Source organism: Xenopus tropicalis, chromosome 7 (genome assembly GCF_000004195.4).
Source record: "Xenopus tropicalis strain Nigerian chromosome 7, UCB_Xtro_10.0, whole genome shotgun sequence".
Taxonomy (NCBI): Eukaryota; Metazoa; Chordata; class Amphibia; order Anura; family Pipidae; genus Xenopus; species Xenopus tropicalis.
This window is the reverse complement of record NC_030683.2, coordinates 47,744,809-47,761,564: the sequence shown is the minus strand read 5'-3', so window position 1 is coordinate 47,761,564 and position 16,756 is coordinate 47,744,809. Positions and strand designations below refer to the sequence as shown.

The 16,756-nt window shown below is 35.3% G+C and overlaps 1 protein-coding gene across 5 annotated transcripts in view; it reads right to left on the bottom strand.

The window, feature by feature from the left end:
- Positions 1-16,756, bottom strand: part of ccser2 (coiled-coil serine rich protein 2) — a 69,189-nt gene that overhangs the window by 14,804 nt on the left and 37,629 nt on the right. For 2 of the 5 annotated variants that reach the window (XM_012966833.3, XM_012966831.3), the window contains exons 6-10: positions 15,333-15,534; positions 13,748-13,831; positions 11,832-11,918; positions 10,358-10,465; positions 4,654-4,738 (exon numbers count right to left, since the gene is read on the bottom strand). In XM_012966833.3, coding sequence (XP_012822287.1) covers positions 4,654-4,738; positions 10,358-10,465; positions 11,832-11,918; positions 13,748-13,831; positions 15,333-15,534 — 566 coding nt within the window. The remainder of the gene's footprint in view (positions 1-4,653; positions 4,739-10,357; positions 10,466-11,831; positions 11,919-13,747; positions 13,832-15,332; positions 15,535-16,756) is intronic. The other 3 variants (XM_012966832.3, XM_012966830.3, XM_002939724.5) reach the window with 3 other exon arrangements.

Here is a 16,756-nt window from a genome sequence, read left to right as displayed (position 1 = left end):
TTCATAGATGAAGTGGCATCCTTCAGGTCATTAACCATTCCTCCCATTCTCTATACTCCCAATTTCCCAATATTCTGGTACAAGAGGTTCTTAGTTTTATCTGTCCAATAAAAAGTGTCCCATAACTGGACAGGTTTTTTTTGTTTTTTTTTTAAACGGACTTTACTGTTCTTAGCTTACCAGTGGTTTTCACTTTGAGGTAAACCTTTTGTATTTATGTTTTTGAAGTCTTCTTATGATTGTAGACATTGACACCAGACTTATGGAGAGTGGTGTTGACTTGGCTAGGTTTCTTCACCATGGAAGTAATTCTGAGATCATGCGGTACATTTGTCTTCTGTGGTCTTCCAGGCATCGCTGTTGCAGAGCTCACCAATGTGTTCCTTTTTAAACAATTACCACTCCTAATCTAACAGGCTGTTTTCCCAACCTAATGATGATCTACTTTACTAGCACTGACAACTCACTGGAGCATATACTGAGCATTCACAGCAACAGCTTCCAAATGCAAATTCCACATCAACTACAGACCTTTTACCTGCCTAATTGTTAAAGGAGAACTACAGGTACGCTGCTGCACTGCTCTGCTTTTTAAGGTTGGGTTTTTCTACAGGACCACTTTTTAAAGTTATAGGCTATGCGAGAAGGGAGAGGTGAGGGGGGTCGATGCAGGCCAGTTAAGGGGGCTTTTATACCTGGGGGGGTGTAGTTCTCCTTTAATGAAATAATGAGGGAATTTCTCACACCTGGCTATGGAACAGCTTATAAGTCAATAGCTTAATTACGTTTGGTCTCTTTAAAAGGAGGGAACTACATATATTTTTGAAATTCCAAAACCATTCACTCAATCATTATATAATTTCAACTTTAATATTTTTTTGTAAAAAGCTATACAACAATAACTTTATCACTTCCCCTTTATGTCCAACACATGCGCCAAAATCAGTCCTCCCTGCACTGTAACCCTGTGGCAAAGAGAGTGCTGTGTCTGAGAGATCACACTGTTATGGTAACAGAACATGATCGCTCCTATTTGTGGAGCTTAACACAAAAAAGGAACAGGAAAATCAGTAGTATGATGTTACCTGTCCATCATTGCTAAACACTGAAGAACTGGATCTATATCACGCACGTGCAGAGCTCTAAGGTAAATGATGTGCACATGCCTTAAATTTTTACCAAAGAAAAGGAAGACAAGGATTTTATAACATGTTGTAAATAATTTTTTTGTAAATTGTGGATTATGTAGAAACAGTTATTTGATGAAATAAGTGCTCAGGGTACGTAAATGCGCTTATTATAGCCTTTTCATTGAGCTTTACATGTTTAATGACTTTCATTCTCCTTTAAGGACCTAACTGTATATCTGTGTACTAATTTACTTATACTAAGGAAAGCCCACCTCTCATCATTTTCTCTCTCTCAGGATGTATTTCAAACACCAGTTACTTGCTTGATCACATATTACTTCAAAATAGCTTATTTACACATTAAGTTTTAGTTATCACTGTCATATCTACTTTATTCATCTGCACCTATAATTACCCCAAATATACACACTTGATTGTTACTGACTTTTTCGCCTCTTGGATAAAAAAAAGTCAATGTCTTAAAATCAATCTCAAATCCTTACCTATTCCCAGATTTCTGGAAATTTGGCTCTTCAGCTGGCACGGGTGTGTGTGTATTAGTGTGTAAAACAGCTCTGATATAAAAAAAAAAAACACTCTATATGATGGGAAGGCCATCACTCAGTCTCAATTCTCAGTAAATAATTTAATGATTCAGTTTCCTTCCTTCTGTAATTAAGCTGCATAAGTCCATATTTGCTGCAAAGCAATCCTATTGGGTTAATTTATAGTGATGAGTCGATCTGTCCCTATTTTGCTTTGCTGGAAAATTCACAAAACTGCTAAAAATTTAGCAAAATGCATTTGTCACAGCTACTGCATTACGTTTTTTTTTTTTTACGTGCGTGACAATCTTTTTTCTCACTTCAAATACAGTTAAGTCAATGGGCGCTTTTTCTCTGCAAATTTCTTTGTTGCTGAAAATTTATTTTGCCAAATGCGGAATTTTGCTGTGAATCCATGCCTACCGCAAAAATTTGCACACATTTTTTATTAAATGTCTAATGAAACCACATATGGGTTTGTTATCCCTTCTCTTAAAAAGAAGTTAGCAAGGTCAATATGAGCTTCTTTTCGCAAGTGAAAAAAAAAAAGCTAAAACATCTCGAATGTGTGCATACTTATTTAAAAAAACAAAAAAAAAAACAAACTTATGTTCTACCCAACAATTTTAAGGGGTCTGCAAAATTTTAAAAAATAGCTTGAATTTTGCCAATACAACGCCCACTGACTTCTACATTAACTCCCTAGCTTTTAGATGTCAACATTTTCTATTTGAGCTTTTGAGATCGCAAAAATCTCAAAACTTTCAGATAATTGTATTGGTAATTTTTGTCACAAAAAAACCCCTCAAAATGTGGTGAAAAGTTGAATTCAAATGTTACTAAATCAGCCCCACGGAGCAGAGGAAAATTAAACTTTAACATTAGTTTTAGCCCATTTTATATTACAATGACATAATACTCATCATATTTTAATGAAAAAAAAAGTTTGTTCAATGTACGTATAAAAGGCAACAAAACTAAATAAGAGAATGTTATAAAATCGTAAAATGGCGCACCATAGACAAAAGCCCAGCAAGGTGAGTTAACATTAGGAAGAAATTCTTCGACAGACCAAGATTTCTCAGACCAAACAATTGCAGTCAGAAGTTGGAATGTATGTCTTTTTTAAAAAAAAGATCTCAAACCCTCTCTTGGACAACTACATATGCTGCCGATTTAGTGTTGCCTTATAACAATGAAAACAAGTATTCTAATGCAGCCCTCTAATAATTATTATTTGGTATTATTTTTGTAAAAATACAAATAAGAACTCCTAGTGACTTCATGAGTGTTTCACAGTCTGACTTTATGGCATTAATTGAAAATATTTAAGGCTTTGGTATCACTCTTATGTGATGATTTTATGGCCTTACGGTTAGACTTCAAACACACGTTTCATCCTAAACACAATTTTCTTTTTAAATTTCCCTAAAGTGCAACACTAATTTGTTTTTTTAAATTTGCAGCTATGACAGGGACAGGGATGTGGTCTTTGAATAACTAATATATTTACCTCTTCTTTTTAAATTGTGTTTTAGTTTTGTTTTTATATTTTCCCCTTAGAGACATGAAAATCAGCAATTAACTTGAATCCCCATAATAATATTTGTTATGGATGATTTAGACTTGTCTTTACAATGATTCCATATTCAGTCAGCCTTCCACAAGCGAAATATAATCAACTTACCATTCAATTACGGGAAAAGTAAGCATAAACTGCTTAGGGACTACAATGTCAAAAACTTCAACAAAAAAGGAGAGCACATGACGAACCATTACAATGCACTGAGGCTGTTAGAAAAAGACGAAGTGACAACATGCTGCAGATGTTAAGATGCAATTTAAAAGGCAAACGAAAAATAAGGTAATGGCAACAATAGAACAAGACATTCAGCACGTTATTCTGGGCAGATCTTTCTTTTAAGTGGCCTCCAGATGTTTTGTGTTGATCTCGGGCATTTAAAAGTGTTTGGCTGTGGTGATTTATAAACAGATTTAATTATTTACTAACTTTGACTTATGTATCTATTTTGAACACTGCACTTATTCTAAACCATAATATAGACCTAATGGCCATCTGAACTCCTGTAAGATTTGCTCTATGTTTTTTGTGGCTGTCTAGATATCTATGTTGACAACTTGAACTGTGTGGTTTTGGAGCTTACTACACAGCAGGGTTGTGGACGTGCACAGATCATGGCAGGCATTAATTTTAAAAATGAGCTTTAGCCCATTCAGTAGTAAGATTTTACCTATCAGATAATTGTATGGGACAATGAATTAACGAAAAAGTTCTCATTTCATTTTATACAGCATGTATGCATACATGTGAATTGCAGGATATATTGCTGCCTGTTTGAAAGCTTTCTTTTAATGGGTCTGATGTTAAAATTAAAAGGCAATTTACTTCTTTAATTTTGAGTAACATAGTTACACAAGGCTGAAAAAAGACCAGAGTCTATAAAGTTCAACCGTTCCTAGTAATCCCAGTAAAGATAACCTAAGTACAAGTAGATAAGTGCTGATCAACAGTGCAAGAAAGCATTAACTTTCCCAAGTAGATGAATGTTTTAGAGGCAGTGAGGTATTTTGTGTAGAAATATTGGTTTTCAAATAATTTATCATTCATTATCTACTGTTGAACAGACATGTTACAGTCTATGACAAATTAAATTTAAGGCCACGGAAAAGAAAGATTGGATGAATCAAAGTTAATTATAATGCTGAACAACTCGTCAAGTTAGCCTGCAAAAGAAATACATATAAAATAAGTTCCTTAAAAAAACTCATTAAGATATTGTTTTAGCTGCTTGTAACGTGACCAAACAAAGCATTTTGGTTAGAAAAAGCACATTCTTTTATGCCTGTACACCCTTGACTTTGGGGCAGGGATGCTAGTGGAGAGATGTTTCATGCAAAAAACAGTATCTAGTAGGCAGACAAGGGGGTGGGAATGAGTGAGAGGTGCACAGACTCACTCTGTCTGCGTTGCGGTGGACCAGTCCGTGGACTCCCCTGGTATGAGCCCTGCCAGGAAGAGTAGGAGGGAGTAGAATACCCACTCTGTGCAGAAAAAAAGGGGAAACAGGATAATAAAATGTAGGAAATGAAAAAATTAAGGATATTTAAAAAATGTATGCCACATATTACTATTATCATCAATGGTACACTTTTGCCCATGTGGTTATTTCAGAAAGATCTCTACAGAGACTACATATTGGTGTTCATCAGAAGCTCCACAACTCTGTTGTCCGTTGTGCCTACCAGTTTAAATTCACTCTATTAATATTTCTTAGTTTTGTGCAAAATTAAACCTATAGGTCTGTTCTAAAACAAAGTTTTGGTTGCTGCCATAGATCGATTGTTTGTTTCTTTACCTAAAATACATCCATACTAAGCCTGTGCCAGATGATAAGACGATTGGAAATCCACACCTGGCACTTCCGGACATCTGGTCAATCATAGAATAGAAAGTGAGAAGTAATAGGGTGGTTGTAGATCAGTCACATGTACTATCAATCCCCTTCTACATCATAAACCACACCAATCAAGGGACCAAAGTAGCAAACCCAGAGACCTTAGTAATACAGTTGAAGACTTGTAAATTAACTTTACAATACAGAAAATAAAATTAATTTAAAAAATGTAAAAGCCCCCGCTGAAGTCATAACTGCTTATGCAGTGCCTTGTAAGGTATCCAGTCACTTGGCCAACTATGCTCTTTTAATTCCAAAAACTGAAAATCTTTGCAAGTGACAATGATGAATGTAAAAATAAAATAAAAACAATGAGCAACAACATAGAAATGTCAGTGGGCTAAGGGGAAAGCTCAGCTAAACATTTTAAAGGGACACTAAACCCAACCATAAAGCTGTCCTTCTGTGCCCCCTAGTACTCTATAGAAAAAAACATAATTACACATGGAAACCAATTAACCAATGAGAATTTTATGGACCAAACATTTAAAGATGCAAGAGAACTGACCAATGAGAATGCTGATTCCCAGCACTATGTCAGATATCTTGCTGGTATCTCACATATAGAGATAATTATGTTATTTTTCTCTTTATTATATGGCACAGGTATCAGTCATGGGGATAAAGGAAACTGTGCTTAATGCTCCCAACTCCCAAGAACATGGAGCCAGATTTACACACATCTGCTGGGATCTCATTGGAGGATTCTTTTGCACTTCAATGCTGCCGCAGGCACTGGAGAGCCTGAAAAGTTTTATTGTGCATTGTATGTTACTGGACTACAGTCCCAGCATGCCTCAACCTTCATAATATGTTATATTATTCTGGGATTTGTAGTCTAGCAACAGTTGAGTTAAGTTTGGTTGAGCAGTGCTGTGCAGCAGGGTTTAGTGTGCCTTTAAAGGGACGCTATACACCCCTTTTTAAACAAGAGTTCAATAAATAGGGCATGTGCTGAACATACGTTTTACTTATTGTTTTACTTAAGAAACATCTTTCTGACACTATACAAGAATAAGAAGGTTCACTTTAATACCTGAACAGTACCAGTCCCCTAAAAAGCCCCTCATGATGAGCTGCTTAAATGCTCCTGCTTAGAAAAGGGAGGGGTTGGTTTGTTCAAATGCAGAGAGGGAGCTCTAAACAAGCTGCCTTCTCTACAAAGGAAAGGAGGGGCAGTGTTCAATGAAAATAACCCAACTTTCAAATTAGTGAGATAATGGAAAAAAATAGGAAAATATGGATTTTCTTAAATTAAAACAATAGGCAGAATGTAATTTCAACATAAGTCCTACTTATTGTGTTTAAATGTGTTTATGGGTGTATACTGTCCATATAAAAACCATTCCAATTTTAATTAAAATACAGCCAGATATCGCATAATAATCATGCTTTAAATATTTTGCTGGTGTACCCCTTTAAACAAAATGTGTTATTTAGCTCGTGAAGTTGTAAAATACCTTAAGCATTCACTATTGACTTTAGTTTATTGGAAAAATGGAGCATGTGCTGACTTGCAATGCAATCATTTTTGATGAACTAAAACGTTAAGAAGCAAAACTCCCAGCAGAGTTTCACTTTGGGACTATCTCAACTGTGAAATTTGCTTTCAGCAATAGCAATGGCTTTCAACTTATTAAATTAAATCTATCTGAAATTGGTTTTATGATATAAAAATATTTAGACACTTTCATAATTCTAAAGCGAAGCAATGGCTCATTTGTTAGGATAAAGCGTACGCTCGGGATGTTTCTAACACACATTAGAAAACAAAAGCAAATAGCAAGAATGACAGTCCTTGTTGCTCAACTGATATTAAAAAAAAAAAAAGCAAAACTTAAATACAGAAACATTTGTATATCAGCAAAGACTGACTCCAGCAAAACCCCATATATGAGTAATGCTGCCCGTACACAGTCTAATTTTAGCTGCCAAGGCCATTCACAGCTTATAAGACCATGTCTTCATACAAACCATTGTCCTGCCTGACCAATATCTGGCCAATCCATTTCAGACAGGTTTAAAAAAAGCTGCAAGCTGAGTACTGCATCAGCCTGTTGTCAGTCTTCTCATGACAAGCCTGCATAGGACCCTATCATGATCCAATTGTTGAATCAGGGGGTTAAATGATCGGATTAGCCCAGATATTGCCAAATCATTTAAAGGTCCTTCTTGCCTGGTGACTAACAACATACCTCCCATATAAAAATAAATTTGCCCCCTGGAGGTGCGGATCAACCATGTCTCTCAGCGAATGATTAGAAAGAAACCTTCAAGCACTTGTCCGGTATTCTAATAAGGATTCTAGTAAGAATTTCAATCAACTTTAATATTTTAGTCTTCTTAAAGGACAAGGAAAGGCAAAGTGCTGTTCTCTCCCAACAGAGGCACCAGCCCGGGGTAAAAGGCAGGCGATTAAAGTCATTGGGGGTGCCTAACATTTTGGCACCCCCAAGTGACTTTGCCTTTCCATGTCCTTTAACTTAAGGCAGTGCTGTCCAACTTCTGTGGTAACGAGGGCCGGAATTTTTCCGACCAACGAGGTGGAGGGCCGATAATGGAAGCCAGTTTTGACCAACACCACACCTGTGTTATAACATGACCATACCCATATTAATGGTTGTAGTACAGCAAAAACCTGCTATACTCTGCCTTCCCTACCTTGCCTGTGTGTGCCATACTTTGACTGTGTGTGCCATTCTTGGCTGGTTTACGCCATACTTGGCCTGTATGCGCCATACTCTGCCTGCCCTACCCGGCCTGTGTGTACCATACTCTGCCTGCCCTACCCGGCCTGTGTGTACCATACTCTGCCTGCCCTATGCTGCCTGTGTGTACCATACTCTGCCTGCCATACCCTGCCCTGCCTGTGTGTATGGCACACACAGGCAGCCTACAGTGACACAATGATGGCACTGCTCCTACAGTCTGCACAATAACTATATATTAAAAAACGTTTTAATTGCAGTACCACTTCAGTATATGTTCTTTTTGTAGTGTGCAGGGATTATTTGTGGGTTTCTACTGCTCCTACAGTCTGAGGTGTGAACAGGGGAACAATGTGGGTGATTACAGCCTGAGCCTGAGGTGTGAACACTGCAGGGGGTGAACAATGTAGAGATTAAAAGGTATGAACAACACAGTGGATTACATTTTTAAACAATACAGAGGGTTTACAGCCTGAATCTGAGGCGAGAACCATGCAGGGGGGCAGTTAATCACAGTACTGATACCATTTAAAGCTTACACAAGAGTAAGCCATCAAAGCAGCCAGACAGGTGGGGGGCCACACAGAGGGGGGTCGCGGGCCGCCAGTTGGACAGCACTGACTTAAGGTATGGTGATACCATCATGGAAAAGACCAATCTAAAGAATTCTGGTTACCAGATCCCCATGCTTGTGCTTTCTGTGCACTAAAGGATATGATAATGTTTCTCTGTTCACATTTTCCTTTCAAAGCAATATGTTTTAAATACTGATAAATATAACTCTGTGCTAAGCTGCACCGCACCTTTAGAGTTCTTACATGCATGCTGAATGCATTACATTGCATCTACTCTGTTTATTCAGATTTATTTTTTTTTACCAAAAGTGTGTTTTTCTGAGTTCAACATGCATTTCTCTAATTTAATATCTTATGAAACCACAGACACATACAAATGCTGCATGTTGCATATACAAATTACAATTAAAAGCTAATGCAGTGGTGCAATCAAATTTTGCATTACCAGAGCACATGAGCTCATTCATGTACCAGTTTTGATTGGTCAACTCCAGTGCTCAAAGGGTCCTACATAAAGTGAGGCAGAAAGCCAAGGTAAATGTTAACACCCAAACCAACCAAATCAGCTCTTTTGTGCTCCCCATGTGGCCAGCTTCAAGCAACTGAAACTAAACAAAATATCTGAATGCAAGTTGAACATAAAAGTTGAAGGTATTTACTATGCTAAAAAAGACTCTTCTCTTCTGAATAAGAAACAACATGCGGTGATAATAACTGCTTGAATAAGAACTGTAGCTGCTTTCATTGCGAATCTGCTCCTGAATTTGCTAACATCTTCCTAACAAGTTTCCTAATTTTTCCTTTGTGAAAAGACCTGAAAAACGTTTCATGAAGAAATTTCCCAGACATGTAGATTTATCAGCGACCAAATTGCCATTTCTGGTAAAATATAGCATTTTTAACATTTGTTTTAACCTTTAAAAACGCTTTTCCTGGCATTCACTCTCCTGAAGAAAAATTGAAATAGAAATCTGGCTTATTTATCAAAGCATCTTTCCACTTCCAAATGTCTAATGGACATAAATAATTTAAAGTCTGTTCAATATTCTATCAGGCAAAGAATATGAAAAGCCATGAAGAAGTCTACTGAAAATTCTAGCAGTCATAAAAATAACGTTTCCTGACAACTTTTTTTTTAAATAGGCGATTAGTGATGGGCTGATTTGTCCCATTTCGCCGAAAAATTTAGGAAATGCATTAAAGTCAATGGGTGACTAAGTGTGCTTTTACACGTGGCAGTATTGGTAAGCTCCTAAAATGTTACATATGTGGTCATGATGTCTTCAGCCCTTGATGATACATATTGCAATATGTTGTCAAAACAAAAACTCCTGGAAATGTCTCAGTAGAAAAAATGCAGACAGTATTCAGACAAGTCTTCCTTTTTTGCCTTTCACTGGCATGCAATTAAAAATACTGTATGGCTGTCAGACTAAAAAAAAAACTTTTTTATTGTAATAACATATATTGCTGACTGGCTGCTAGATTACTTATATATATATATATATATATATATATATACCAACTTTGACTAAGGCTGGTGTTGCAGCCAAAACGTTAGTTCACCCTTTCTTGGCAATAAAGCAAATTATATATATATTATATATATATATATATATATATATATATATATATATATATATATATATATATATATATATATATATACACACACACACGCAGACAAAGTTTCTATATTCCACTAATGGTCCTTGGCTGTACACCCAGACTCGAATATTACCCCCCCTTCCAGTGATTGTAATTGCTTGCCTGAAACCACACTGGCTCAGGCGTAAGCAATGGAGAGATCCTCTTCCCTCATTGTGCATGTGCAGAGGAGTGAAAAGATGAATTTTAAAAAAAGAACCTAGCCATTATAGTACATTATCAAATAAAGAACAGGTTTCTAAGACATATACACACTTTACTCACTGAATTCCTCTTCCAAGTGGTCTGAGTATATTTTTCGCATTGCTTAGGCTTTTCTCCTTTTGCCTGTTGGCTATCCTTCTGACATTTGCATGGTGTTTTCTAAACAATGAGGAAAGTCAAATACAGTATTTCAGTAAAGCACTGCTAGGTATATAAAAATAGTTTACCATCAAATTCATCATGTTCATGATGTTTATGTTATTTGGCGGTCTGGTCTTTACTTTTACCCCTCACTACAGACTTTCATTAAATGAAACATACACAATAATATATCCAAGTAGCACTGAAAAAAATATATAATAGTCTAGTATTTTTTAGCAGTTTCCATTGTTTTATTGAAGTAACACAGAAGTCCGACCTGAGCTCACTTTTTTTTTGTTTTAAATGAACATGAAGTAAGAATAGCAAATACTGTCTCTGCCACTTCTTATGAAAGAAATAAATTAAAATGAATTGTGCTAAACAACAGGTTTCTTCAAGGTTGTTACCACTTAGAATAAAATGTGAAAAGCTAAATGAAAAGTGGAAAAAGAAATGGTCAAACACTAATGCAGTAACTGCAATCATGCTTTTGGGCAGAAACAATATGAATGCTAGTTATACATTAAATGATTGGGGGGTCACTGACAGCAACAAATTTTAAAACACTAAGCCAGTCAGTAAAAGGTATGGGCCAAAATAATCCTATTGGGTTTAATTACTGTTTAAATAATTTTTAGTAGACAAAGAAAAAATCAAGGGTCCCGAGCAATCTGTTTAACAGGTCCCATTACCCGTACAATATTTTATATATATATATACACTTATAGAATAAAGGAAAGGTGTTTTTATTAAAAGCAATTTATATGGTTGCTCAAAGTAGTGAGGTTGTGGAATAATCTGTCTGCTGTTATGGTCTTGAACAAACAAAATATGCAAAGCCATAACACCTTCCGAATAAAATTCAATAAATATAAGTTTTACCATCAGTTTCCTGTGTACCTAGTATCCAAAGGTTTATGATACTTTTACAGCAAAGTTCTATTCTACACAAGTGATGTACAGGTTAGTAAAAAGGAGCGCTAAATTTGTGCCAACAAAATCACCATTAGAAAACAAGATGCTAAATAGTGGGGAGAAAGATGGTGGGACTGCACCTCTGAATATGTACAATATTCCCATTACACTTCAAAATGCAGCTGGTAGGTAGGTCAACATGACTGTTCGAAAAAGTAGATTTTATATATTGATATGGTGTTCTTCAAGACTATAAATGTATTTCACTAGTAAAAAGGTAAAATATTACCAAGCTATTGGTTTACATGATAATTGTGCTCACAAATCTATTTACTTGAAAACATGAATTCTGACCTTATCTAAAAGATCCATGGCTCTTATGCATACGGAGTATGAGAATTAAGAAGCATTCCACCTCAGTTTGAAAAAAAAAACAGAAAAGAATAACAAGAAGATGTATAATTCTTACCAGCTGAATTTCTAATTGTTTGATTTTTTCATCTTTTTTCTTGGATTCTTCTTTAAGCTGTCGGATCTCATTTAGCAGGTCTTCAGTCTAACAAAAGGACAAATAACAAATGACCATAAAATATGAGATTGTACAGCATACAATGTTCATATGTAAAATCTTTATCAAAATGTCAAAATGATTATTAAATGTATATTATACTTCCATACTCCCATTTCTGACAAAAGCTTATTCAGTAGCGCTTATGTAAAAAAGGTAAATAAATATTATCTAAACTTCCAAAATTAAATATAAATAAACCTGATTCCAGATTCTGAGCTATTTCCCAGCATTCCACAGCCTGACACTGTAATCCAACCCCTTTCTTACCTTGTTCCATTGTAAAGTTATAGATTCTGGGACTTGACATCCCAATTCTTTTCTATAGTGGGTGGTACACATTCTCTGGCAAGCAGGGACTTCAAGTACCATAATCCATAACTTCACAATGGAAAAAGGTGCCAAAACTGGTCTCTGCAGTACAAGCAGACTATAATGGCTTCCTTTCAATCTGTGCATTCAGGTATGGCTGTGTATAAAAAAAAACAAACAGACATTTATTTTTTAGAAGTTCAGAGAGTGTTTATATACCCTCGCTACATAAACCCACTGAATGCACGCATTTCAAAAAAGGGGTTAGATGTTCTTTTAACAAAAATCATTAATAAACATATTACAAAAAACAATCCAACAATCAACTGTACCTAAGGTAATTTTATGAATGTTTTCAATTCAAAAATTTTGCTCACTCAAAGAGAAGGTCATTTCTCCAATTCTTGACACAAGACACAGATTTTAAAAAATGGTTTATGTATGGTTCTATTTTGAACCAACCAATATTGTTTCAAAGCTTTAATCAACGATATTTATTGATTTTTATACATACAGATAGTGCGCGCACACACACACACACTTATTTGTATAAGTAGTTCAATTACACTGGACACACCAGTTACCCTATATGTAACATTACTTGCTCTTGCTAGCTCAATTAATATATACATATGTATATATGTATGTATGTATGTATGTATGTATGTATGAACAGTAAAAAAAAAAAAAAAGCCTATATATATATATATATATATATATATATATATATATATATATATATATATATATATATATATATATATATATATATATATATATATATATATATATATATATAGCAAGAACAAACGGAGCACACCCTATTGAAATTCAAATGCCCAGGGTGCTGGCTAAAAAATATACAGCAAGAAAAAAGAGCTGCACTCACCAGGACTTGGCAAAAATATAGTAAGTTTATTTAAGCAAAGAGATCCAAGGATCTCTTTGCTTAAATAAACTTACTATATTTTTGCCAAGTCCTGGTGAGTGCAGCTCTTTTTTCTTGCTATATATATATATATATATATATATATATATATATGCTTTTTTTTTTTTTTTTTACTGTTCATACATACATACATGTGGAGGCTTATGCATTTAAGCGTATGTCTTAATATGACAATAAACCTCTATCACAAGAATGAAGGGTAATATCCCTGAATTAAGCACCAACTATTCGGGTTTTTGCTGCGCTTTGGGAAGTTGCATAAATCCATATTGGTGGAAAAAGAATCCTATTAGGTTTATTTAATTTTGTTTCTAAGTAGACTAGAAGTATGGAGGTCCAAATTATGGAAACATCTCTTATGGAAAAGGTCAGGCCCAAAGTATCTATCCCATATCTGTAAATTTACTCTCATCTTTAACATTGCTGATTTTTCAGATGCAAATATATATTTAGATACCACAGGGCTGCCCTTGGAAGTTGCCACCCTAGACATATCATTTAATAAATACTCAATTGATACTGTTATTTTATAAGCATGCATTTAATTCAGTCTTACCTTCCATAGCGTTTCAGTTTCTTGTGGCTCTGGTGTTGATGGTACAGACAGTTGTATGTCTGACAGGGATCCTGAATCATCTTCCTGCAGAGAAAACATTTAAACAATTTTCATGCATGCACCACACTTTCTCTATTGCAATACTTGTTTTGTTCAAATTAATAAAAAAAACTACAATGTCAAATAATATGTTGTTTCCATAACACAGAGAGGCAATGATTCAAATTCCAAAATATTTCTTCTGCACTTTTAAAAAAGTATATGTCTACTTGGCACAGAGAGATAAGACCAATGCTCACTAAACCATTTGACCATTTGACAAACAGTCTGAAGTTGCCTTCTGTTAACATTAAGAAAAAGTAGCTGCTTATGGCAGGCACCAGAGTTGTCAAGTAGGAATCGCTTGCAAAAACCAAAGTGAACACTACCCACCTGACATAGCCAGAGTTTGTCATAAGCAATGCATTTTTACTGATGTGAATGGAAAGTGGCCGCAGTTGATGAAAGATAGTTTAACTGCTGCAGTGTTCCTTGAAAGAACTGTGCTTGTCAAAACACCCAGCATGCCTATAAGGCTTTACAAGACCCTGAGGCTATTCCAGAAATATAACTGGATAATTTAAGTGTGTAATTGGTTACTGACTTACATTAAAACCTTTGTAAGTGATTAAATCTATGAAAAATTGTATGTATTGTGTAAACACTTAAGGATTTAAACCAAGTACCCTAAAATCAAGCAGATATAGCAACTGCTCTGTGTGATTCTGTATGATTTCTTTATTTTCCAATATCATCCAATATATTCTGCATTCTGCACTCTTCCTTCTTAAAACAACATATACATGTTGCGTGTTCTTCATGGCTTCAAATGAAACTTTTCTGTATAACAAAGATAAGATTTAGCTACAATGTTCACAGCATTTTGCTTTAAATTATATGGTATGTGACATATACCTTTGTGAGATTAAAAGTGCCTGTAATCTACACAATATTCTAATATAAATTCAATTAAAGTGTTTAATGTTTTCTTTTTGAATGTATCATACTTTTATAATAGTGAAGAAACAGGGATATTTTCATGAGCAGTATGGCTCTTTAACATTGGAAGGGAGTTGAACTGTACTAAAGCAACAAGGCACCATGAATCCGTTCTCTCGATAACCGGTTTCTGTCAGTAGAACAATTAATGGAAGTGTTCACACGTGCCATTTCTAATGGCAGTAAAACACCACTGCCCCCCTGTATGAGTTTAGCGCTGACATGACTCCAAAATCCAACATGTGTTCCTGCCACCTTATACTGCCTGCCTGGCATTTTTGTACAGCTAACATGTCCATGTTGTAACAAGTTTGTCATGGAGGCACCAATGTTATAATAAACCTGAATAAAATGAATTCACACAGATATATGCACACAAACACACTGCAAAGGGAGGAATCAAGCAAAAGTCACACGTACATGTAGCAACTGTCATTTACTTTTCATAAAAGCTTTGTTTTATTAGGTATGTTTTTAGCACATCCTTATTTCTTCCTATAAATTCACTGTTAGCATAGAAGACATAAATATGAAATTGTCCTCAAACCTGCTGGAGTAATCGTTTCAACTTTAATAACTGAGTTTTTACTGCGGTGCAGTCTTGGACCATGTGTCGCAGGGTAAATTCATCAAGCATCACGGTGTTCTCACGCAATCCCATCATTTGTACACATCTAGGAGATTGAGAGTAAATGCCTGCACTACCACAGCTTTCTCTTGGATCAGTTGCAGACTCCAGGTAAGGTCCTCTGGAGAAGACAAAAAAAAGGAGTAAGGCAGCATTGTTATTATTTTTTACTGATTAAATTTTAAAAGTGTTTTACTGTATGATCAAAAACAGCCCTATTTTGACAGAGAACCATCAATTAATATAGATGTATTTCTAATGCTGTAATGCTTATTTTTTATGTATAATTTTCACATTACATACAAGATATTTATTTGAAGAAAGACCTGCTGAAAAATATATTTGGTAGCTCCTATGTGGACTGGCAGCCTATATTAGGCTCTGTTTGGCTTTACACTGGGTTTTATGCAATCAACACTTGACTCCAGGAAGCCAGGAATACAAAAATAAGCACCTGCTTTGAGGCCACTGAGAGCAACATTCAAGAGGTTGGAGAGCAACATGTTGCTCACGAGCCACTGGTTGGGGATCACTGCTGTAGATATCAAAGATAGCAGATGAAATATTTATGTATTTCACTTAAGTTAATGTTTAATCATGCAAAAACTTTTTTTTTTTTTTTTTTAATAGCACTGAATCAGAGTACTTCCGTACAAATTTTCATGTTATTGGTGCTTCTTAAAGAACTGCCAGAAGGCCCATTGGCAGTAGCAACATCCAAATTTAATTGGATTATTATACAAGACCATTTCAATACCTTCTAGTCCATCAATATTTAATATACCTTCTAGTCTATCAATATTTAATAAATGACAAACTAAAAACATGTCTGGACAGTTTATTTACTTTACTTTAACAACAAATATTCACTAATAAATGTAAAAAACAACTATACAGGGCCCATTACTAAATCATCAGTAGAAAAAAAAATGGCAGTGAAATATCCTGAAAATTCCTTAAGCAGTTTAAGTGGAGAATGGTGCAGAATTTTGTTCATAAAACCTCTTCCGTGAGCAGATGGTATAGAGTGACTTGTTAAAAAATAATACAGTGCATATATATATTATGGGAAAGAATTAAATAATTAGGGATACTGCACTGGTTGTATATCATCTTGGGTGTCTCCCTGAAATCGCAACCTGCAATAGACAGCACTCACCCCCAAATAATTAGAAACAGCATGCCAATCTGAAAAATTTGCAATGCCAGGCTACCGTCACATTTGCACTACCTCGGCTCACTTAAACAGGAAAACTTAAAATCACCGGGGTGGTGCCAATTCATTAGGCATACAAATACATTTTTTTACCCCAATATAATAGTTTCTGCTCTATTAAAAAAAA